This window comes from Hylobates moloch, unplaced genomic scaffold (assembly GCF_009828535.3).
Source record: "Hylobates moloch isolate HMO894 unplaced genomic scaffold, HMol_V3 SCAFFOLD_11, whole genome shotgun sequence".
NCBI lineage: Eukaryota > Metazoa > Chordata > Mammalia > Primates > Hylobatidae > Hylobates > Hylobates moloch.
The window spans coordinates 98,875,415-98,901,165 of record NW_026652286.1 but is presented as its reverse complement, the minus strand read 5'-3'; the positions used below and the strand labels follow the sequence as shown (position 1 = coordinate 98,901,165).

Sequence of the window (25,751 nt, the reverse complement as noted above, 5' to 3'; positions counted from 1 at the left end):
GATTACAGTCATGCGCCACCACACCCTGCTAATTTTTTTTTTTTTTTTTTTTTAGTAGAGACAGGGTTTCACTATGTTACCCGGGATGGTCTCGATCTCCTGACCTCATGACCCACCCACCTCGGCCTCCCAAAGTGCTGGGATGACAGGCGTGAGCCATTGAGTCTGGCCTAGATTTTTAAAAAATTGGCCAGGTGGGGTGGCTCACGCCTGTCATCCCAGCACTTTGGGAGGCTGAGGCAGGTGGATCACTTGAGGTCAGGAGTTTGAGATCAGCCTGGTCAACATGGTGAAACCCTGTCTTTATTTAAAAAATAAATAAATTTAAAAATAAAAATTAGCCGGGTGTGGTAGAGCACGTTTGTAACCCCAGCTACTCAGGAGGCTGAGGCAGGAGAATTGCTTGAACCCGGGAGGCAGAGGTTGCAGTGAGCTGAGATCGCACCACTGCACTCCAGCCTGGGCAACAGAGTGAGACTCCATCTCAAAAAAAAAAAAAAAAAAAAGGCCAGGCGTGGTGGCTCACGTCTGTAATCCCTGCACTTTGGGAGGCCGAGGCAGGTGGATCATGAGGTCAGGAGATTGAGGCCATCCTGGCTAACACGGTGAAACCCTGTCTCTACTAAAAATACAAAAAATTAGCCAGGCATGGTGGCGGGCGCCTGTAGTCCCAGCTACTCGGGAGGCTGAGGCTGGAGAATGGTGTGAACCCAGGAGGCAGAGCTTGCAGTGAGCTGAGATCGTGTCACTGCACTCCAGCCTGGGAGACAGCAAGACTGTCTAAAAAAAAAAAAAAAAAGCATCTGTGAAACATAGTGCAGTGAAAAATGAACAAACAAAAAGACTTCATAAATCAAAAATAACACAACAGAAATGTTTAAATCCACAAGATAAAACAGAGAACCCCCGAGAAAGCAAAATTTAAAAAAACGAAATGGGGGAAAAAAATAAAGAAACACATATGAAAATTAGAGGCTTAATACAAGAAGTCCAATAACTGAATAAGAAGAGTTTAAAGAAAATGTGGAATAGAAAAAACATTGTAATGGAAAGTATCAAAAAAGTAAGTGAAGGTACTAGTTGCCAGCTTTAAAGAGCTGCCCGGTGCCTAGATTCGTATGAGAAGATACACCACTGTGAAATTTCAGGTTACTGAGAATAAAATAATGATCCTTATAAGCTTCTAATGAACAACAACAACAACAAAAATGAAACAAAACAAAACAAAAAAACAGGGAAAGAGGTCATACAATACAAAGGATTGGGAATCAGAATAGAGTGGCTATTTTGGCAGGAATACTTAGATGTTAGCAGAGTATGAATGAGAGATACTAAAAATTCTATACTCAGTCAAACCATCAAATGAATGTAAGTGTATGATAAAGACATTTTCAAATATGTCCAAAGAATTTTCTCCTGTGGGTCCTTACTTAGGAGGCTATGCAAGGATATGCTTCAGGAAAATGAAGGAGTGCACCAAAAAAGAGGACATGAGATCCAGCAAACAGAGAATCGATACAGGAGAGATGTAAAGGAAATTATCAGGATGATGGGAATGGGAAATAGCAGATATCAGGAACGCAATAGGACTGGAGAACAAGTGTCCAGAGTGGACTAGCGTCCAGAAAGAAGAATCCATGACACAAACTAGCAAGTTATCGGTGTGTTTCAGTATAGCTAGGAGATTTATTCTTCTGTCAGAGCATGTGAGAAGACATTGAAAGCAAACGAATAAACAAAAACGACAGTCTTTAATGACATAAGCAAAAAAAAATGGGCAAGAAAGGAAATATAATCGTTACGCATTAGGCTAAGCTATGAATACTATTTATACAGTTGTAATAATGTAAACATTAAAAGTGGATTGAACCAAACACTGTGATACAAACATACAAGAACATGGGGAGAGTGTGTGGAGTGGCAATACAGGGGAGGAGTCATGAGAGCAAAGCAGTCCTTATATTCCATACTCGGAAATCAATAAAACCGAAAAACTAAAAAGCAGCAATATATATAGTATTTTAAAACATGGATGTCAACATTAGAAGAAACAGATAAAGTTGAAAGTGATTATCTCTGAGGAAGGGTAGACTTTGAAATACTGATTTTAAAAACTATGTACCTGTATTGCCTTGCTAAAAAATAAAATTAAATCCAAAATAAAAATAATTTAATTTTTAGTATGAAGGTCAATACTGATTAGTGAAAACAACTGATATAGAAGGCATAAGTTGGCTATTTTTCTTTCTCTCCCACTAATGGTAATTTACTCTGCTGATTCCCTTCTCTTGTTTACCTGGGCTTTTTGGTGGGGGGTTCGCCATCACTGAAGAATCCAAAAATCTCGTCTATATCAGAGGCCTGGCTCCCTGTAGAAGCCATCCAGTTTCTAAAATAGATTAAACACCATGGACCACAATTAGATCTGTAAAGTATACCATTCAAAATAGCACATATATTAAACAGTTTTAAAAAGCTGTATACCCTTAAAGGTGTTTTGGAGGTGCCCCCTACTTAACAGAAATTTGTTAATTAATGAACATTCTAAACAAGGAACTAAATTAAATTAGTCTAAAAGAAGTAATCTGGAAATTATAGGACTTTGGTGCTCCATACTACCATCTTGCTTCTGTTTCTGAAGGCCTGCCCCCAAGTTCCCACCAAAAACAGTGTCAACTCATGTCAATTACTGGCCATCACTTTGTAGAACTTAAGAAAAACCAGTTATTCTCCCACAAGATGGGTTTGCGGAAGACTCAGGGGATAAAAACCACCCGTAGATAAGTGTATTAATAGCCCCCAATTATCCATTTACTCTCAGCTGAAGAAATTACTAAGTCAAGAACAGAAAAATCGGCCAGGCGTGGTGGCTCACGCTTGTAATTCCAGCACTTTGGGAGGCCGAGGCGGGCGGATCACGAGGTCAGGAGATCGAGACCACAGTGAAACCCCGTCTCTACTAAAAATACAAAAAATTAGCCAGGCGTGGTGGCGGGCGCCTGTAGTCCCAGCTACTCGGAGAGGCTGAGGCAGGAGAATGGCGTGAACCCGGGAGGCGGAGCTTGCAGTGAGCCGAGATCGCGCCACTGTACTCCAGCCTGGGCGACAGAGCAAGACTCCGTCTCAAAAAAAAAAAAAAAAAAAAAAAAAGGACAGAAAAATCAATACTAATTTGCTGAATGACAAACATTATCTGTTGTTGGATGATGGCGACCTTGTAGCCAGTGGGGCATGTCTCTCTAACTAAACATGAAGTGGACTTTAAATCAAGCCACTGTGATGACTGGTAAAGGTAACATCAAGCAAAGATGTATGAAAAATGGCCAATTACGTTCGGGTGCTGGAATAACTGGCAAAAGTAAATAATTACCATGGATTAGAATGAATACTATAAAGTTCTAACTGCTCAAACTTCAGCAAACTTGTTAAATCTAAAGACTGTGAATTTAAAAATAGTAATAGTATTTTAAACACACACACAATATAGAAGACAATACATACTACCACCGTTTGAGGTGTTTTAGTACATTCCACTGCCAACATATAGAACTGAATTACTAATAATTACTGGAAGTTTACTGTTTTATTAGAAAGCCCTTTTCTTTTCTCTTTTTGAGACTGGGTCTTGCTCTGTTGTCCAGGCTCGAGTACAGTGGCGCCATCTTGGCTCACTGCAGTCTCGGCCTCCTGGGCTCAAGCGATCAACCCACCCCAGCCTCTCCAGTTCCTGGGACTACAGGCACGTGCTACCACATCTGATGGAATTTTGTACTGTTTGTATAGAGGGGGTTTTGCCATGTTGCCCAGCTGGTCTCTAACTCCTGAGCTCAAGTAATCTTCCAGCCTTGGCCTCCCAAAGTGTTGGGATTACAGGCATGAGCCACTGCATCCGGCCCAAAAAAGCCTTTTTCTTTATTAAAACATTAAGTTTCTGAATTAATTTTTTGTGGTAAACAGAAGGCTCACATCCTCACCCCATAGTCCACCACACATGGTGTAATTCTTCTTTATATCATAATCATAAGGAAAATAGAAATAATAAAATCACAGTAGTGAGTTAGGAATTAGATCATGTTTCCAGTCAAATCTTTGATTCTGTCAGTGAGAAAGCTGGGGCTCAGGAGAAGACAGATGAGTCACTTATCTCAGTAAATCCTGCCTTAACATAACCATGTAGGTTTTTTGGGGTTTTTTTGTTCTGTGTTGTCTTTGAGACGGAGTTTCGCTCTTGTTGCCCAGCCTGGAGTGCAATGGCGCAATCTCGGCTCACTGCAACCTCCGCCTCCCGGCAGTTGCTCCCTTCAAGCGATTCTCCTGCCTCTGCCTCCTGAGTAGCTGGGATTACAGGCATGTGCCACTGCGCCCAGCTAATTTTGTATTTTTAGTAGAGACAGAGTTTCTCCATGTTGATCAGGCTGGTCTCGAACTCCTGACCTCAGGTGATCCACCCACCTCAGCCTCCCAAAGTGCTGGGATTACAGGTGTGAGCCACCGTGCCCAGCTGGGATGTTTGTTAAAAGTATATATATTCTTGAAAATGAAGTTAATTCATTAAATTAAAAAAGTTTGATTCTAGGCTCTACTCCAAAATTACAGAATCAGATTCTCCAGAATCTTCAGAATCTTCCTTCAAATGGAAACACCTAAATAAGATGCAAACTTAATTTTTCTACAATGCAATAATTTTGTTAAATATGGGATGCACTTGAAGTATACCATTAAGCCATCTTCCCTTAAGTGTAATAACTTATTACAGCCTAACGACTTCCCAGTTTGCTTATACCAATAGCCAGGTTTTAACTGTCCTTAAAATATTTTTATGCAGTTTTAATTTATGTGAATCACTTCCGATTCTAAAAGTCAACGCTCTAGAATGGTGAACTAGGGATAGAATGTGTTTACTTATTCCGCACACAGGACAATCCATTAGTTTGGGGATATATGTTTTTTTAAGTACGTAAGGAAAAAACTTAGGTGCTTAAGTTCTTTTCTTAAATATGGTTCTATAAACCCATCATCTAAACAGATTACATCCAAGTAAAAACACCATATTGAGAGAGATGAAAGTAAAATGTAGAGGGAAGTTAATGCTTATTAAGTTTTGAAGATGGACATCTTCAGAATTCAATGCTCAATTCAGCTACTAAACCAGCTTACGAGCTCTTAACTACATGCCATGGACTATTTATAAACATTAACTCATTAATCCGCATAACCTCACGAGGCATTATTGTTACCTTATTTTACAGATGAGAAAACTGAGGCACAGAAAGATCGGGTACTTGGTAGTACCAGTATTCAAAGCATGGCAACTCTGCCTCTCAAGTCCAAGTTCTTAACTACACTATTGCTAAACAGGAAATGCTCATTGGAACGTTTCAGATTTCAGATTTTTTAGATTAGGGATGCTCAACCATTAAGTATAATGCAAATATATATATATATAAAAAAACCAGAAATCCAAAACACTTCTTTCTGGTCACAAGCACTTCAGATGAGGAATAATAAACCTGTATTAACTTGTTGGCTTAAAAAAAAAAAAAAACAAAACAAAACAAAACTTAAAGTCCAAAACTATCAACAAAGGAAGTGCCTGCATTCTAGAAAGGAGATTTACCTGAAATAATCCCAAGTAATCCTTAACAGTTGCTTCTTAACTAGGCACTCCATTGATGCAATCTTGGCAGTCAACTACATTCAGAAGCTGGGAAAACTACTTTCTCCAGTGACAAGCACTATTTGTTATCTACTTCTTACCACCACTTACCCACCAGAGCCTAGATCTGTCCTACCATTTTCTCCTGGAAATTATGTAAGATCGTTTTTGCTGGATTCTATTTCTGCCAGATGGTCAATTCATGATGTCTAGACCTGAATACTAAGCTTTCTGACTTATTTCTTTACACAGTCAACTTTTCTGAAGGTCCATTCCATCTACTATTACTTAAAAAAATTAAATATAGCCAATTGCTTCTGACTGAGAATGTTTAGGGTCTTCTTATTTAGGTACTGAATGAGATGTAGCTCAGCATGCCTACATTATATGTAATCATATACTCATCCTGTTTCCTAACAGAGAAACTTCTTTAGCCTAAAGGATGCCTCACATGATACAATCTCACATGTATACCCCAGTGGCATATAAGCACAAACCATATTTTATTCCTTCTAGAGTACTGTTTTCAGGGAAAAAAAAATCAATTTTAGCATGTACCCTAAACAAAATGCAGTTATTGCTAAAGAGCTTCAAAGCTAGTTCACACTTTAATTTTTTTTATGTGATCACGGTTTGAGTTTTCATTTTTGTGGGACTTGCTATGTATAGCAAAAGTGGAAACTGTTTTTCTGCCACAAGAAAACAAAGTCAATTACCTGTGGCAGTGTCTTCATTACCTCAATTACTGCTAAGCCACTGAGAAATCCTTCAAGGCCAATAGAGTACAGCAAAATAAAAGCCAGATACTTGGTAAAAGCTGAGCAAAGTAATAGCAACCTCATTAACAGAAATGTTAAGGCTGAAGTCTTCATATGAGACAGAACACTTGTACTTTGAAACCTGTCAGCTTGGCAGGAAATGTAATGCTTCTATCTCTGATGGATGAAAAAGGAAAAAGGGCAAGTGTTCTAGAAAAAATTCAGAAGAAACATGGTAAAGGAACAACAGAAAAGGAATTGGTTATCCAAATGAAATTAAGTTTGCACACATCAGAGGACTTGTGGACTTGAAAACATCAAAGAATCCCAGCAGCTCTTGTTTTCATAGCATCTTGGTGCTAAAAAGATAGCAAGCTCTGGGCTTCCCTTCACTTGAGAATCAGAGTGAGGTCTCCCAGCCCGCCTTCTTCATTCTGAGCTATGTTTCTCCTGTATGTCCAGTGCATACTCCTCAACTCAAACAAGTGACATGCCAGAAGGAGCTCAGAGTAATACACTTGGGTATATTAGCAGACAAAATAAATCAAATGGAGAGAAAAATTCTAATGTTTTAAAAAGTATTTTTGCCTGGAAATGAAAGATCTACAATTACCAGCTTGAGAAAGTGGTACGTTTCTTGCTGTAAAAAGATCAGCAAGCTTCCTCCACCCCCTTTTAAAAAATAAAAGTGACTGGAATAAAGAATGGTTTATTTCTCTAGCATAAATATAGAAAAGGGTTAACTTCATTTCTTAAGGGGAAAGAGTCATCCTCTGACTTGAGAAGAAACCAAACCTTTCTAACTGTGGCTCTTGGACTAATTCCAACACATCTGGGTTTTTAGCAACTATCGGATTTGGGAGGAAGGGAAAGATACCCAGAGTAAAGTACTACTAAAGAGTTCTCAACAAGCTTGTCAGTAGTGAACAAATTAAAGAAAATCCTAAAGACTTTGCTTGGGTAGTTGATGAATTCAGTTCCATATGTAGACTGCAGCCTTTCCCATCAGTGGATAAAGCAAACTCACTGTTTCCTCCATCTCAGCACACAGAGAGACAGGAATCATGTCTAGCTGTGCCAAGATCTGATTCCTCTGTGGATCCCAGTCTTGAAATATTTCATCTATGGCGAACTCGATTGGCCCTAATTTTACCCCTTGGCATGCCTGAGACCCTCTACCTTCTGTCAGATAAGATCTGCATCACACTCATTTCCTGAATCACTGAGGAAATGCCAGACTGATGCCGCTTATTCTTGCCATTTTACCAGCAGACAATGACCCCTATCTGAACAAGGTAAGGAGAAAGACCTCACCAGAGGTAAGGTTTCTGAAAGACATTAAGGATTGAGAAGAATAACCCCAAATTCTAGAATGCCCTTTAACTTAAGCCCCCAAAATAAACCATACTGGTATTCCAGGCTCAAGAGCTCAGATGTGGCTGGACACGGTGGCTCATGCCTGCAATCCCAGCACTTTGGGAGACCAAGGTGGGTGGATCATGAGGTCAGGAGTTCAAAACCAGCCTGGCCAAGATGGTGAAACCCCGTCTCTACTAAAAATACAAAAATTAGCCGGGTGCGGTGGCGGGCACCTGTAATCCCAGCTACTCGGGAGGCTGAGGCAGGAGAGTCGCTTGAACCTGGGAGGCAGAGGTTGCAGGTAGCCAGGATCGCGCCATTGCACTCCAGCTTGGGTGACAGAGCAAGACTCTGTCTCAAAAAACAAACAAAAAAAAGAGCTCAGATGTTGCTTGTTATTTTCTATTACAAAGCCAAAGTAACACATACGTATAGGGAACAAAAGTGTTTCGAGAAGAAATAAGGAACAAATTAAAACCTAATTTGAATTAGAAGTTGGTGACTGGAGGTGATGATTTTACCGTGCAAAGAATGACAACTTCTTTCTTTGTCACTGCTTTCCTCCTGTGCAGCTTCTGAGAAGGTATGTCCTGAAAATAATGACACATGTTGCTAAGGAAGGAGACTTTTAAAATATCAGATATTTCCCATAGATCAAGTAGTATGATCATACAAACAATTCCATCATAAATGGCATAGGTTATTCATGAAAAATGAAATTGAATAACTCTTTAAGGGCAAGATAACTCTTTAAGGACTCTAGTGAGTCCTTAACAATTGAATTTCTACTACAAAAATAGTGTGGGTTACCTACGGGAAATAACCCTCAGTAGCTTGCTTTTATGGCAACAGACTAAACACAATACACTGCGTACAAATGCAGATTCTTCCGAGTCTGGGACATTCCAGAAGATGCCATTATTATAAAGGATATTCTCTATGAGTTAAAATTTGAGGCCAGGTGTGGGTGGCTCACGCCTGTAATCTCAGCACTTTGGGAGGCCAAGGCGGGTGGATCAAGAGGTCAGGAGTTCAAGGCCAGTCTGGCCAAGATGGTGAAACCCCATCTCTACTAAAAATACAAAAAAATTAGCTGGGTGTGGTGGTGGGCGCCTGTAATTCCAGCTACTCAGGAGGCTGAGGCAGAGAACTGCTTGAACCCGGCAGGCAGAGGTTGCAGTGAGCCAAGATCATGCCACTGCACTCCAGCCTGGGCAACAGAATGAGACTCTATCTCAAAACAAAAACAAACAAACAAACAAACGAAAAATTGACAAGTCTTAATGAAGGAAGACTTTTCTGTCATAAAAATTAAATGGGCCAGGCCCAGTGGCTCACTCCTGTAAACCCAGCACTTTGGGAGGCCGAGGCAGGAGGATCACTTGAGCTCAGGAGTTTGAGACCAGCCTGACCAACACGGCAAAACCCCGTCTCTACCAAAAATACAAAAATTAGCCAGGTGTGGTGGCACACACCTGTAATCCTAGCTACTCGGGAGGGAGGCTGAGGCAAGAGAACTACTTGAACCCAGGAGGCTAAGGTTGCAGTGATCTGAGATTATGCCACTGCACTCCAGCCTGGGTGACAAAGTGAGACCCTGTCTCAAAAAAAAAAACAAAAAAAACAAAAAAAAAAAGTTTAGTAAATATATTCCACTTAATTTTCACCCCTTTTCACTTCCTTGAGGATTTCCAACTTAAATAGAGCTGAAAATTAAAAACAAGTTTTCTGGCTGGGCGCAGTGGCTCACGCCTATAATCCCAGCACTTTGGGAGGCTCAGGCAGGTAGAATGCTTGAGCTGAGGAGTTCAAGACCAGCCTGAGCAACATGGCGAAACCCCATCTGTACCAAAAATACAAAAATTTGCCAGGTGTGGTAGTACATGCCTATAGTTCCAGCTATCGGAGGATCACTGGAGCCTGGGAAGTCAAGGCTGCAGTGAACCATGATCATGCTGCTGCACTCCAGCCTGGTGACCGAGTGAGAACCCATCTCAAAAATAAATAAATAACAAATTTTGAAAATTAAAAAATTTAACCATTAAAAACCCTCAAGTGTAACTGACCGTCTGCAGTGATTAAGTGAATTCACTTGGCTGCACCAGGTGAAATATCTTGGAGGTCCCCACATTGTGAGCATGGAATCCAAAACCCATTGATAGCAAAACCAAGAACAGAAGGATAAGAAAGATACGAAGTAGATCTGTGTTACAGTTATTCTTAGAATTAAAAGGAAAATAAATGTTTTACAACATGAAGAGGTACAAAAAAATCACTCAAGTTCACTTTATTCATTCATTTATCATTACACAATTACTTTCGAGTTCACATTCACGTGTACAATATTTTAGACAGATACAATGGATTAAAAATAATTGAATAAAAACCCATCATAGGTTTAGTTATATATAAAACCCAGTTAAAACGAACTAAAGAGGGATTTATGAATAAGCTTGTGGCTGGGCACGGTGGCTCATGCCTGTAATCCCAGCACTTTGGGAGGCCAAAGCAGGTGGATCATCTGAGGTCAGGAGTTCAAGACCAGCCCGGCCAACATGGCGAAACTCCATCTCTACTAACACTACAAAAATTAGCTGGGCATGGTGGTGGGTGCCTGTAGTCCCAGCTATACGGGAGACTGAGGCAGGACAATCGCTTGAACCTGGGAGGCAGAGGTTGCAGTGAGACAAGATCATGCCACTGCCCTCCAGCCTGGGTGACAGAGCCAGACTCAGTCTTAAAAAAAAAAAAAAAAAAAAGAAGAAGCAGCAGCAGCTTGTTTTGTTTGAGAGCATTCAATTTCTCTCTTTTATCATTCAACAGTTAATAAATTTAAGTCTACAAAATGCAAAATGCTAGGTGTTTTTTTTTTTTGGACAGGGTCTCACTGTTGCCCAGGCACAATCATAGCTCACTGCAGCCTCAACCACCAGGCTTGGTGATCCTCCCACCTCAGCCTCTCAGGTAGCTGGGATTACAGGCACATACCCCCATGCCTGGCTAATGTTTTGTAGACACGGGGTTTCACCATGTTGTCCAGGTTGGTCTTGAACTCCCAGGCTCAAGTGATCCGCCAGCCTCAGCCCTCCCAAAGTGCTACAGTTACAGGTGTGAGCCACTGCACCTGGCCCATGCTGGGTTCTTCACCTCCCTATTTAAAATGGCAACAGAACTGGAGGCCAAAAGAGGTAGTTGCATTTCCTTTTAAAGAAAAAGAGAGTAGACTAGTAGATTTGGGGGTGATCTATATGCAGTCCTGCCTGGGGAAAAGGAGAAAAGGCCTATTAAATTTCTCAAGGGCCTTTCTAACTCACAGTGATGGGAACTTGTACCATGTTCCTTTTTGGCTGTGAGAAGAATGTGGACTATTTTTTGCCTCAGAAAGTAAAAGATCCATGCCTCTGAATATTTTATTTAGTAATCTTCTTCTTTTTCTTTTTTTTTTTTGAGACAGAGTCTCACTCTGTCACCCAGGCTGGAGTGAGAGTGGTGCAATCTCAGCTCACTGCAACCTCCGTCTCCTGGGTTCAAGCAATTCTCCTGCCTCAGCCTCCCAAATAGCTAGGATTATAAGCGCCCACCACCACGCCCAGCTAATTTTTGTATTTTTAGTAGAGACAGGGTTCCACCATGTTGGCCAGGCTGGTCTCGAACTCCTGACCTCAAATGATCTGCCCACCTTGGCCTCCCAAAGTGCTGGGACTACAGGTCTTTAATAATCTTACTTCACTCCAACCTCACGGAAAACTAAGCTGGAAACAATGAACAGCAACTCACAGAAGAGGATTCAAACTGACCAACCATGACAAATTGGGAAAGGAATCAATCTGAAGCTTAAGAAACTATAAAAGGACACCCTACTTATAAAAAATAAAATTCAGAAACAACATGGGAAAGGATTAGCTGTGGGCAAGTAGGACTGGAACAGCTCTAGCGATCTCACTGGAGAAACTGGGTGTGGCTCTTTATAAAAAGTATTGTGCATCTGAAACAAAGACAATGCTGACGCTCTACACCCACAGAATACACGTGATGTACGCACAACTTGGGCAATATTCTACTGTAGTGGGTATTGATTATGACCTTATGAAAGTAGTGTGCCAAATTTAAGATTGGAAACTTAGGGAACAAACGGAAAATTTCACTGCGTCAAAGAACAGAAAATGTGGATTGCCAAATGAAAAACTGAAAAGGATTTGGTGCTACTGAGCTCAAAAAAAAACAAGAGACCTGAGAAAAGCTGCTCTTAAGGGGCAGTTCTCCCGAAGCCCGCAATCGCTGCCTCTCTTAAGATGCCAAGTGCACTTGGCATCCTTGCCATCCTCTGCTGCAAAGTAGAGCCTTTTGGCTTCTAATCTGGAGATCTAGAAATTGGAATGGCAAAAGACTTCAGTTTCTTATTCACGTAAAGGAGATCTTGTTTGCTCAGCTGCCCTATGAACTGAATTTAAGGAACATTTGCATTATTTTGGAATTACCTAATTTGAGTTAAGACATGAGTCTCGGTGTTTATAGGTTACCATCTGCAGAACATTCATAGGATGGGAGATCTCTGCCTAATTATTCATCTGTTTTGGCTTATGAACTTTTTGAAATTGACTGAGGAGAAACACATTCCTAGAAAGCCAAGATATTCTCACATTCCCTCCCTCCAGCTACACTGGCCTCTTCACTGTTCCTCAACCAGGCCTGGTACACCCTGACCTTGGGGTTTTCCTTTGTATAGATCATTCCTTCTGCCTGGAATGTTCTTTCTCTATGTATCTGCACAGGTTTCCATGCCTTTACTCAGATTGTACCTTCTCAATGATGCTACTCTAACCATTCTATTTAAAATTATACCCTCCACCATGTCAGCTGTTCTACTTTTTATTTCATAGCACACAGTACCCTCTAACATACCAATTATATTTATTAGTAGTATGACTCTACTAATTTTTTTTTTTTTTTGAGACTAGGTCTCGCTCTGTCACCCAGGCTGGAACATGGTGGCGTGATCATGGCTCACTGTAGCCTTGACCTCCACGGGGCTCAAGCAATCCTCCCATCTTAGCCTCCCAGTGCTACAGGTGCATGCCACCATATCCAGCTAATTTCTTTGTATTTTGTAGAGACAGGGTTTTGTCATGTTGCTCAGGCTGGTCTCAAACACCCGGACTCAAGCAATCTGCCTGCCTCACTCTCCCAAAGTGCTGGGATTAGAGGCGAGAGTCACTGGATCTGGCCCTAATTATATTTATTGTTATCTGCCTCCTCTACTAGAATGTAAGTCCCCCAAAGACAGGGGTCCTTTTCCTATTTAGTTTATGGATGTAGTCCAAAAGTGCAGAACAGTGCCTGGCACACAGTAGGCATTCAGATATTTATTTCACAAACTAACTCAAATGAAAGAACACCCTGTAACTGCTTTTAATAAGGACCATAAAAAGCCATTTTAGTTTTTAAATGGAACAAATGGGAAAACTGTACACACAAATAAATCAATATTCAGACTATCATTCTTTGGATACGCCAGTGGTCCTAACAGTGAATGTAATCTGATTCTAGCAGGCAGAAGAAAACTTCAACTTAAGGTTCCAAGACCATTGTTTGGCACCAAAACATTTTATATATAAATCACTTTATAACTCAAGTCTCTGATATCTACGTTGCAAACTGATTTTTTTTTTCCTTTTTTTTTTTTTGAGACGGAGTCTCGCTATGTCACCCAGCCTGGAATGCAGTGGCGCGATCTCGGCTCACTGCAAGCTCCGCCTCCCGGGTTCACGCCATTCTCCTGCCTCAGCCTCTCTGAGTAGCTAGGACTACAGGCGCCCGCCACCACGCCCGGCTAATTTTTTGTATTTTTAGTAGAGACGGGGTTTCACCATGGTCTCGATCTCCTGACCTCGTGATCCGCCCACCTCGGCCTCCCAAAGTGCTGAGATTACAAGCGTGAGCCACTGCGCCCGGCGCAAACTGATTTTTAAGGGTTGATTCTTAGGGGAAGAACTATTTCTGGCAAATGATTCAAGGGCATCAGTATTTTGAGCTAAGAAATCAGTTTCTCTTATTTTACATATTAAATCTATCTAAAATACAATTAGAGAAAGAAGAAAAGCTTATGTAGCAGCAAAAGATTTTTTTTTTTTTTTTGAGACGGAGTCTCGCTCTGTCGCCCAGGCTGGAGTGCAGTGGCGCGATCTCGGCTCACTGCAAGCTCCGTCTCCTGGGTTGATGCCATTCTCCTGCCTCAGCCTCCTGAGTAGCTGGGACTACAGGCGCCCGCCACCACGCCTGGCTAATTTTTTGTATTTTTAGTAGAGATAGGGTTTCACCCTGTTAGCCAGGATGGTTTCGATCTCCTGACCTCGTGATCTGCCCGCCTCAGCTCCCAAAGTGCTGGGATTACAGGTGTGAGCCACCACGTCCGGCCTCAGCAAAAGAGATTTCAAAACACAAATTGGGTTAAGTCATGTTTGAATCATTCCACGGCTTCTCACTGTGTTTAATAACATTACACTCCCCATCGTGGCTACAAGACCTGGCATGATCCAGTGTCCGCCGTCCACACAACATCCATCCAGCTCCCTCCCTCACTCACTGGGCTCTTGAGGCACACAGGCCTCTTTCAGTTGCTTGAATACCCCCCGTCCCCCATCCCACCTCAAGGAAAGGCTGCAGCCTTTCCTCAGAGTGATATTCTGCAAGGGCCTCCCCACACCCTCCTCCTTGGCATCTCAATTTAAATGTTACCACCCGTAGCCTGGTTTTCCTCTCCCTTTACTCCAAGTTCTTCATTTATACGTCAGTTCCTAGTTTGTATCTCACAGTACTTGCAATTATTGGCCTCTCCCACAAGAATAAAAGCCCTTCTAGGGCGAGTACAGTGTCTAATTTATTTATCATCCTATCCCCATCCCATAGCATAGTTCCTGTTATAAAGTGTGTATACAGTGCAGAAAATGTTCAAACATTTGCTGATCGAATGAGTGTGTATCTACCATTAATTAAAGTCTAAGGGATCAATTGATATTTCTGATTTTCTGAGCTGCAAAAATTAGGATGAATTTGGGAAGGTTGTAGTATTTTCTCTCATCCAAACAAATACCTTCCGCGCTGATATCCACCACTCACCTGTTTAAAGCTGTTCATCCCTAAACATAAAGATTCTCACCTGCTTTGGAGGAGTCTTCATCTTTTAGTTCTTTCCTTCCTAACAACAAGAAATTAGGATCACATAGTACTTTTGTTGAAAGTCTATAGATTTGTTTCATCAAACAAAGCTACATGCACTTTCCTCTCAGTCCACTTCCATTTGTAGTTCTCCTATGGCCTGGCCATGATTATATTCTGTATATGCTTGTAGAATTTTAAAATGCTAGGAACTGAATTCGTCACAGGTTACTACATTTTCACGTTCAAATATCTGTTAAACCTCAAGCACTGTGCTAAGAATATTAGTATTGCTGCATCCAGTTCTCCTCCACCAAACACTACATAGCATTGACAGTAAGCCAGGCACTGTTTCCTAAACTTCACAAATATTTGCTCTTCTGTGAGGTAGATGCTATTATCATCTCATATCATAAATGGTATAGACAATGAAACAGAAGCACACAGATGTTAAGCAGCTTGTTAAAGGTCACACGACTATTACACATTAGACATGGAGTCAGTGTTCATGTTGTTAAGACACAAAACAATACCATGATCTCACAAAAATGAACAAGCCGTGGGCCACACTCTTAACAAGTCTACACCTTTGGAGAAACAGACCTATAAACAAATCTTTACAACATGTTTGTGCCAAGTTTAATATGCCTGGATGAGGGACCAAGGAGATGAGCACTTCTGCTTGAGGAAAATCAAGGAAAGCTTTATGGGAGATAATATTCTTATGGCAAAATTCAATGAAATTGTTGGTGTTTATCCTCCTCTGCCTCCTGAAACACCCAACACTGAAGTCCATCTTGCCTTTTCCTGGTCTTCCTCCCTCCCCTCTAGTGGGAGGTCTTCCCCGTTTCCTAAATGTTGAGGATCCACAGGGCTCTCTAGTCTATTCCCTTTACATACTCCCTTCCCTTCCCATCCCATTCACCCCTAGACCTTAAAATACCAACTAGACGCTAAGGACTCCCAAAACGCTACCTTCAGTTCAGATCTCGGTGGTGCTTCAGGCCCAGGAGATAGCCATGTAAGTTTCAGTCAGGCAGTCCTTCAATACTGACAGGTACTTTCAGACTGTACTTCAAACTTAAAAGCCAAAAAACCGTTCAACAACCTGCTCCTTATCCTAAGTTATACACATCTCTGAATAGTAGAAATAAGCTATGTGATAATATTTATAGGCCATTATTTCTTTCTTTCTGTTTTAAGCACCAACGTATGTATTTACTGATTTTGGAAAAACTGTCATATACTTCAGAATAATGTATTTGGGTCATTTCTAAACAAGAGAATATGAACCGAGGGGAACCCAGGGAAGAAAGTAAATCTGTAACCTTAAACTAGCATGATGTTCTTTTCAGGATATTCTTTTTTTCCTAATAAAAATTAGCTGAAAGTTAATATTCTTTTTTTTTGAGATGGAGTCTTACTCTGTCACCCAGGCTGGAGTGCAGTGGCTCGATCTCAGCTCACTGCAGCCTCTGCCTCCCAGGTTCAAGCTATTCTCCCACCTCAGGCTCCCAAGTAGCTGGGATTACAGGCACACGCTACCATGTTTGGCTAATTTTTGTATTTTTAGTAGAGACAGGGTTTCACTATGTTGGCCAGGCTGGTTTCAAACTCCTGGCCTCAAGTGATCCACCTGCCTTGGCCTCTCAAAGTGGTGGGATTACAGGCATGAGCCACTGCGCCCAGCCTACTATTCTCTTTGATCTGAAGATGAACTGAGAGCTGAAAAGCACTGTTTAGATCTGAAATAAGAATCTGAAAGTTCTTAAAAAAAAAAAAAAAGGCATTATTTGTCACAGAAGCCATCGGAACAACTACAAAAACCAGGCTACTTAGGAGAAATAGCTCTAAAAACATTGTTTTGCCAAGCAGGTAGCATCAGTCTCTTTTGTTTGAGACAGTCTTGCTCTGTTCCCCAGGATGGCAAGATCATGGTTCACTGCAGCATCAAACTCTGGGGCTCAAGGGATCCTCCTATCTCAGCCTCCTAAGTAGCTGGGACTACAGATGCGCACCACCACACCTGGCTAATTTTTAAATTTTGTTGTAGAGACAGGCTCTTGCTATGTTGACCAGGCTGATCTTGAACTCCTGGCCTCAAGCAATACTCTTGCCCTGGCCTCCCAAAGTGTTGGGATTACAGGCATGGGCCACCAAGCCCAGCCAAGCATCAGTCTCAAAAAAAAGTGGCCAGTGAAAACAATTGAGCATATTAAAAAAAAAGAGAGAGAGAGAAAACAGAAAGCAGGTTAGGGAGACTAAAAACATACTTTCATAAGGAAGTGAAGGAGGTCAGTGGAAGACCAAGGAGGACTTTCAGGGACCAGCCAGAAAGCTGGGCAGCCTGGGCCCAAGGGAGGCAGGTGGAGACTTCATTCAGCAAAAAGAGAGCACCTTTCCCCCAGATTTGGAAGTAACAGATCACTGCAGGAAATATGCAGAAAGAGCAAAATGAAGCCCCCCTTCCTCCAACATGGAGCTAACCACTGCTGACATTCGGGTTTATGTGGAGAAAAGCAGTTTTTAAGAGGAACTCTCGGAATAAGTCTGAGTATCCTGGGTTCATGTTCATATCAATTCTAAAAACTTCATTCATTAGAATTTGTCCCTGCTTTCACACCATACATCTTCATATATATAAGCCCTCCCTTTAAAAAAAAATTCTTCCTTCAATGTCTTGAGTAGTGCTTGAGCAGTAGTGCTCAAGCTGCTTGAGTTTTGTTTTTTTTTTTTTGGTTAATTTTAATTAAGTACAGTAGTGCATGTTTTCTGCAGTAGAATAAAGAAAGAAGCAGTCTATTTCTAGTGGTTGGGGGTAGGGAGGCACTGGGGAAGAGCAGGAACCTAGGAAGAGTCAGCAGAGGGTAGCCACTCCCCAGCCCCATAGACGAGACTCCTGTGGAATCCGTATAACTGTGAAGTACTAAGTTCTGGCAACAGATCTCAAACCTGCTCCTTAGCAAGAGAGCTAAAAAGAGAGTGTTTCTTAGGTACTCTGTTAATTTGACTCTTCAGGCATATAAACAATAGGGAGACCCTGTCTCTACAAAAATAAAAAAAATTAGCCAGCTGTGGTGGCATACGCCTATGGTCCCAGCTACTGGGGAGGCTGAGGTGGGAGATTGCTTGAACCCAGGAGGTCGAGGCTGCAGTGAGTAATGATCATGCCCACTCCAGTCTGGGCAACAGAGAGAGACCCTTTCTCAAAAAAAAAAAAAAAAAAAAAAGATAAACAAGAGCTGAAGAATAAGCTTCCAAAATAAATGAGGAAAACAAGAAATCTGTGCTTTTCCTTATGTGATATTCCTGCGCTGCATTCCATGACACTAAGAATATAAAACATGATAACTTCTGTCCTTACGTGTTTACTTCTTAATCTTTTTCCAAGTACCCTATTAAAATGGCAACAGAGGAGCTTTTCTTTTTTCAAGGTATAAAACCAAGAATGTGAGGTGCAGGAGAGAAGCATTCAATTTTTCAATGAATTTTTGGAGATGGAAAGCAAGCCTTAAATGCAGACCTGAAAATGTGGATTGGCATAAAGTCTATTTAACTAATGCGCAAATTCTCTTCCTCACCTCCTATTTTCATCTATTTTCTCCACCTCCAAATCCAGAGGTTTAGAGAAAAATGAACTGAAATCTGAAATAGGTCTGGAGAAAAATACATCAGCAGGAGCAATGAAGAACTGAAAATACAGATTGTGTCAAAAGATGAATACTAGAAGGTTCTCCAAGCCCCCATCCTTGTCCCAGCAACCAATGCACTGTCAGCTAAAGAAATATTAGCAAACATATACATTTGTACAAACATATACACAAAACCCATATATACCAGCACCTTATAGCAATGCCCACCACCCAACAAAACCCACTCTGGGAACTTAAAATAACAAAAAACAAAAATGAACAGTCAGAATCATTAGACATTCAAAGAAATCCCACAATAAAATAATTCATTTGTTCCTTAAATTATCAAGCATCTATTCATCACCAGGCACTGTTTCAGAGGCTGGAATTATAGAGGTAAACAAAATCCCTGCCCTCACAGAATGTTTATTTTAGTGGTGAGGGAAACAAGTAAATAAATATGTGGGATGCTAGATGGTGGGAAATGCTTCCGGAGAGAAACAAAGCAGGGAAGTGAGATGGGGGTCTGCACTTCTCAATCCAGTGCTCTCCTCACTGAGGTGACATTTAAGGAAAGACTTGTGGATTCATCCAAAGTGAGGTGTGGGACCAAGTCACTGGGTATCTCAGGGAAGACACATCCAGACAGAGGCACAGGTGCAAAGGCCCACATCACCCGGAGGAAGTGGAGCCCGTGCAGAGAGGAAGAAAATTAAAACACTACAATGGGCCCTCTGAGCCCACCATATCCACATAACAAGAATGGATATTACAAAAAGGTATCAAAGATAAAGATTGAGTGAAAAATCACAGAAATAGTACAAGAAAACATCCCGGAACTAGAGGACATGAATTTCCAGAATCAAAACCGTCTGTGAGAAGCCAGCACAACAGCTGAGTAAAAGACCCATATCCTGCTGTTAATACACATCATAAAACTGCAGGACACCAGAGAGAGAGAATATCCTCAAAGCTTCCAGAAGGAGAGAAAACAAACAAAATACAGTCACGTAAGAAGGATTTGAATCACCATGTCTCTAGAGCAATTACAGATGCCTTCAACATTCTGAGAGAACCTTATTTCCAATCTAGAATTATATAACTGCCAAACTATCAAACAAATGTGTGGGCAAAACCAAGTCATTCAAATACTTCTTAGAAATAACTGAAGCATGTGCTTTTAAAAAATAAAGACATAAGCCCAGAAAGAGGAAGATACGGTTCCCGCACAGGAAAGGGCAGGTCCAGGAGGACCCCAGGGCAGCCGTTCTGGAGAGCAACAGTAAAGGCAGGAGGAGGAAGGGGCAGGGCTCCAATAAACAGACAGGTGATACATTTGAGCTCGCAGAAAATGTTACTGATAAGAATGTGACAAATATATTGGAGCATTTGGGAAAAAAAAATTAACAGTAGGTACATGAAAAAACACAGGTGAATGCCAACCTACACACCAGGAGGAACACACTGTAATAGATCATCCAGCTCAACAGTGAACAGTATTTGACAGAGGTGTAAGCACATAAAAGCTACCTGTTTCAGCAAAAAATTACAACAGAACTATATTAGGGGATAGAGGGTATGGAAAAACAGGAAAGCGGTGGGATGCAAGAGCTAAATACGAATCTATCGCAACAAGAAATCAACAGGCCAAACGTGAGGAGAAAACCAAGAATAAGAAACCACTATTTAGCAACAAGAAGATACAACAGATTCTCAAAAAAAAGTCTTTTTGTTCAACATCGTTTTTTCATAACATTGATGAGAGAATAAGTGATTCCTGGCTGAGGTCACCCGTCTGTGTGGAGTTGGCATGCTCTCCCCATGTCTGTGTGGGTTTTCTCCAGGTATTCTGCTTTCCTACCACATCTCAAAGATGTGCCTACTAGGTTAGCTGGTGTGTCTAGATGGTCCCTGTGTTTGTGTGTGTGTGCATACGCACCCTATGGCGTAGATGGTGTCCTGTCCAGGGCTGGCTCCTGCCTTGTGCCCTGAGCTGCCAGCATAGGCTCCAGCCACCTGTGAGCCTGAGCTGGAAAATGCACGAATGAATACAAATTACCGGCAAATAAAAATCTGCAAAGTCTATGGTAATTATCCAAATGCACAACAATAAATGATGTGGCACAAAAGCTCTCAGCGAGCCTGCCCTATTGCTGATTGATTGCTTTGGAACTGAGTATGGTAGTGGGAAATGCTTCTGACAATTTTCACTTTGCACCCATTTATTCCTTGATTTAACCCACCACCACTATGACTGCAGTAACTCACTGACTCACCAAAAAGTGGGTGAAAATCTTACTTGTTTCAGTGTTTCATGTTAGAAATGTTTGGGTCTTTATTTAGAAGTTGGGTATGTTTTTGTGACCAGAAAAACGCCATAGAAACCATATGGTAAAACTGGTTTTGTTATATGGTGTTTCAAGAATACTGATGATGTTGACAACTTACTGTAAAGACAGAGGAAAAGAGGAAAACATCCGAGTGGGGTTGCCTCTAAAGAATGGGACTGTGAGGTAGGGAGGGCAGAGAAACGGTTTTTGTTTTGTTGGGTTTTTTGTTTTTTTGGTTTTTTTGTTTTGTTTTGTTTTTTGGTGACAGAGTCTCACTCTGTCGCCCAGGCTGGAGTGCAATGGCGTGACCTTGGCTCACTGCAACCTCCATCTCTCCAGTTCAAGCGATTCTCCTACCTCAGCCTCCCAAGTAGCTGGGATTACAGGCGCACGCCACCATGCTCAGCTAATTTTAGTATTTTTAGTAGAGATTGGGTTTCACCATGTTGGCCAGGCTGGTCTTGAACTCCTGACCTCAGGCAATCCACCTGCCTCAGCCTCCCAAAGTGCTGGGATTACAGGTATGAGCCACCGCACTTGGCCTGAGAAACTGTTTTTTAATTATAAATCTTTTATTACTATTTGACTTTTAAACCATATTACACAAATTACTTTTTCTTTTTTGAGATGGGTCTGTCTCTGTCACCCAGGCTGGAGTGCAGTACTGCGATCATGGTTCACTGCAGCTGCAGCCTTGACTTCCTGGGCTCAAATGATCCTCCCACCTCAGCCTCAAGGGTAGTTAGGACCACAGGTGTGTCACCATGCCCAGCTAATTTTGTGATTTTCTGTAGAGATGAGGTCTTGCTATGTTGCCCAGGCGATCTCAAACTCCTAGGCTCAAAAGATCCTCCCTGCTAGGCCTCCCAAAGTGCTGGGATTAAGGTGTGAGCCACGCACCCCGCCCCCACTTAGGAAATCTTTTTTTTTTTTTTTTTTTTTTTTGAGACGGAGTCTCATACTTTCACCCAGGCTGGAATGCAGTGGCGCGATCTCGGCTCACCGCAAGCTCTGCCTCCTGGGTTCACGCCATTCTCCTGCCTCAGCTTCCCGAGTAGCTGGGACTACAGGTGCCTGCCACCACGCCCGGTTAATTTTTTGTATTTTTAGTAGAGACAGGGTTTCACCGTGTTAGCCAGGATGGTCTTGATCTCCTGACCTCGTGATCCGCCCACCTCAGCCTCCCAAAGTGCTAGGATTACAGGCGTGAGCCACCGCGCCCAGCCAGAAATCTTAAAGTATATTCCAACACCACTCAATGAAGTAACCTCCAAATGTAAACATTAGCTCAGTGGCAAAAAGTTAAATTCTGGGGACAAGAGCAGAATCCAGTTTCTTAGTATCAATGCTAAATGTATTCAAGATAAATCTGAAATAAATCCCACTAATTTGGGCTGAAAGAGAAGTATTCAAGTATCAGTGGAAAATCTTCATAGACTAGAAACGGAGTTGCAAAAATCTTTTAAATGACAAAAAACTGAAGCCCAAATTATTTGTTCAAGTTCACAGTGGCTGAACTGGGACTAGTCTCACATCTCCTGGTTCCCAGTGACTGCACTTTCCAGGGCACCTCCCGAGAGTTCCTGCTAATTGCCTCCTTTAATCTCTCTAAAACCATACAACAATGTCCAAGTACTTTCTGCTCTTCAAGGAAATGGAATCGCTGGTTAATCTTCAACTAGCAAATCACAGTTTGAGGAGGTGTAACTTAACTTTATGCCACTAATTAACCTTAAATTTGTGATAAACGTAAGTTCCTTTATTAGTCAGTCCTTGTTTATACTTGCAAAATACTAATGCAGCCTTTTTGTTCCTGAATAGACTAGGAAATATCTTTAAAACAAAACTATCAAGTTCTTCTTTATATGGTTATTTTGGGGGCACATATTATGATATATCAAAATCAATGTAAATAAGTCATGTTTGAACAGAGCCGTACTCTGTAAGAATGAATAAATCACTAATAGAATTTCCTTCCTTGTTCTAAGAAAACATTTAGACAAAAGGAGTTCCCAACAAATGGACTGTTACATTGGCACAGAAGTGGAAAAGTGAACTGCCTAAAAAAGGACCAGTTGAATGAGGAAGAGGGAGGAGGCAATATAGAGGTAAAAAAAAAAAAAACAGAAACAAAAGAGTTTTTTGCAGTGGCAGTATTGCAGCCAATGAGGTTTATCTGAGGGGTGATTATTGCTCTTTGAAAATTGAAAAAAAAAAAAAAAAAGACATGACATTGCATAAATTCTTTTTTTTTTTTTTTTTTTGAGATGGAGTCTCGCTCTGTTGCCCAAACTGGAGTGCAGTGATGCGATCTCGGCTCACTGCAAGCTCCGCCGCCTGGGTTCAGGCCATTCTCCTGCCTCAGCCTCCCGAGTAGCTGGGATTACAGGTGCCTGCCACCGCGCCCGGCTAATTTTTTTTTTGTATTTTTAGTAGAGACGGGAGTTTCACTATGTTAGCCAGGATGGTCTCCATCTCCTGACCTCGTGATCCGCCCACCTCAGCCTCCCAAAGTGCTGGGATTACAGGCGTGAGCCACTGCGCCCGGCCACATAAATTCTTTATACTGAGAACAACTCTAGTTTAAATCACCAAGTGCCTAGACTCACAGGAGAAACATTAAGGATGTCGTAACTTATGTACCCATACTGGCTAAAGCTGTACTGTCATATCAAACAAAAACTTTGAATTCTTTAAATTTCTCTACAAAGTTTCAACAAGACAAACCTAAAAGTTCCTTCTCCAGAAAAAAGGGATCAATATTTTTATTCTTAGTCACTAAGTATGTGCTTTGAGTTAACCTGAAACCCTAGAGCATAAGCTCTGTGTCACTAGCAATGACATTTGAGTTGGTTCTTCATTTTGTTTCCTGCCACAGAAGGCCAATTCTGCAAGAACAGGTGTAGTTTCTTGAATGCCATAAGGTCAGGGTAGAAACAGCCTTTCCCATCCCCGACACAAAACCATAGAAGTCCTGTACCCAAAACAAGTTTTTAATTAATGTAATGATATGAATTTAAGTCCCGATGTCAAAATTTCAGGGTCCTTGGAAAAGGGAGCTTCAAGTATCTAATATGTAATGTTCAAGTGAAATTAGAACCCAGGTCTGGAGCATGGAAGGTAATAATTCTTTTAGGGTGGAATTTCTCAACTTTTATAGACCTCTGTCCTACTAGTAAATTTGCAGGGGGTGGGTGGGGAACAGGAGAAACAGATGTTTCCCAATCTCCCTTGGAATTCTTTGCATTTGTATCTGGATCTGCATTTACACCTGCCTTGTAAGAGAAACGTACACAAGCCTTGCTTCTTTCCCACTTTACAAATACATCTGCCTCTACCTTCATTCTTCAGGCCAGACATTGACAGAAATAAGACAATTCAAAATGTTCAGACACACCTAGCATACATTTATGATGCACTTCAGCCATCTAACAGATATTGTGAGTTTACTATGTGCCAGGTGAGTGGATTAAAAACAAAAATTTCTTCCAGGGACTCACAGATCAACAGCAGCTGCCAAGAGTACGCCTTGACCTGCATAACTCAATTAATTCAAACTCAAAGGACAGTTACAGTGTAGGGGAAAAAGACCAGACCTCATCACTGACCACCTAGATTGTAACTCGTTTTCCTACTATCAAATCCTTTCCTTCCCCATCTGTCCTGCATTCAACTGCCAGATTCATTTCCAGAATTCCACTTTCAAGGAGTCTCTCTTGCCCTACTCGAGAAGCTTCAATGACTCCCCACTACGTATCACCTCTAGTTCAAACTCTTCAACTTGAGTCTTCTATGAGTAGCTCCACCTGATCAACTTTGTTTCACGGTTCCCTTCGGCCAAACCCTTTAGGAGGTGTGGAACCCAAATCTAATTCAACTACCTATTCTCTAATAACTCCTCAGGCAGCCTTCATTCCAAGCAGTCTTAAAAATTTTTTCCCTCTATCGTCACAGACCCATTATTTTCAGGACATTCTTTCTGAACTCAGCATAAGCTTTCCTCTTAACAAATGGCAGGTATATTCCAAGTTATTTTTAACACTACCATCCCAAACAGATGTTTATCTTCCCAGCCACCCCTGAGTGAAATCAGAGGGAGTCGCTTGCATTTCGGGCAAGGGAATCCCAACATCGCATCTCGTGAGAGGAGGTATGGTGTGGCTGCAAACTATGCAGAGGAAAAACAAAGGAAACAGGAAAAGTGAAGGTCTGTGCTCCGCACTTTCAGCTTTTTCTTTAGGAGGAGTAGGGAAGGTAGGGAGGAGACCCTAAGAAATGAATTCTTGAGGAAGGACAGAAAAAACACTCACAGTGCTTCCTAAGTAGGAAATAGGGGCTGGGGGCCCTGGATAAGGGAAGGGGCCGTCATCCTTAGAAGGGTACAGGTTACAACGTGAAACAAAGAGGCTGTGGAGAGACTACAGAGATCCAGGCATCCGATCAAGAGGGTCCCCGAGGCGTCCCGCAGGGGACTGGCGGATCACCGGAGAGTGGCTAAGAGGGACGGCGTCTGTGCCTAGGAGGGCTCTGGAACGAGCGTTTATGGGACATCGCTCCTAAGGGGGCGCGGGGGCGGGGAGGAGTTTTTGAGTGGGATCGTGTACCAAAAGGAGAAGCGTTTCTCAGACCAGTGCTCTTCTTGAACGGAAATCCCGGGGACGCGGAAAACGTTAAAGCGTTGAGGCACCGGCATTTCCCAGCCCCAGCCCGGCTTCCCTGCACACTCACCGAGTCTCCTCCAAACGCCACCGCTCCAGCTGCAGCTACCGGCCGGCGCAGCCGCACTGAGCGCGCACCGTCCCCACGTGACTCGCCCAGGCCCCACCCCCGCGCCACGTGACCTACAGGGCCCACCCACTCC

General features: G+C 42.0%; 1 protein-coding gene and 1 non-coding gene across 9 annotated transcripts in view; one reads left to right on the top strand and one right to left on the bottom strand.

The window, feature by feature from the left end:
* FAM118B (family with sequence similarity 118 member B) overlaps positions 1-25,726 on the bottom strand; it is a 51,728-nt gene extending 26,002 nt beyond the window's left edge. For 3 of the 8 annotated variants that reach the window (XM_032167853.2, XM_058446602.1, XM_058446603.1), the window contains exons 1-4: positions 25,619-25,645; positions 14,930-14,968; positions 8,295-8,363; positions 2,297-2,389 (exon numbers count right to left, since the gene is read on the bottom strand). In XM_032167853.2, the coding sequence (XP_032023744.1) occupies positions 2,297-2,382 (86 nt within the window). In that variant the 5' untranslated portion in view covers positions 2,383-2,389; positions 8,295-8,363; positions 14,930-14,968; positions 25,619-25,645. Of the gene's footprint in view, positions 1-2,296; positions 2,390-8,251; positions 8,364-14,929; positions 14,969-25,618 lie in introns of all 8 variants that reach the window. The other 5 variants (XM_058446601.1, XM_032167855.2, XM_032167852.2 and 2 more) reach the window with 5 other exon arrangements.
* LOC116477613 (U4 spliceosomal RNA) lies at positions 23,027-23,172 on the top strand. The gene has a single exon (XR_004250559.1). It is a non-coding gene; the product is annotated as a U4 spliceosomal RNA (small nuclear RNA).
* Positions 25,727-25,751: the final 25 nt, after the last annotated feature.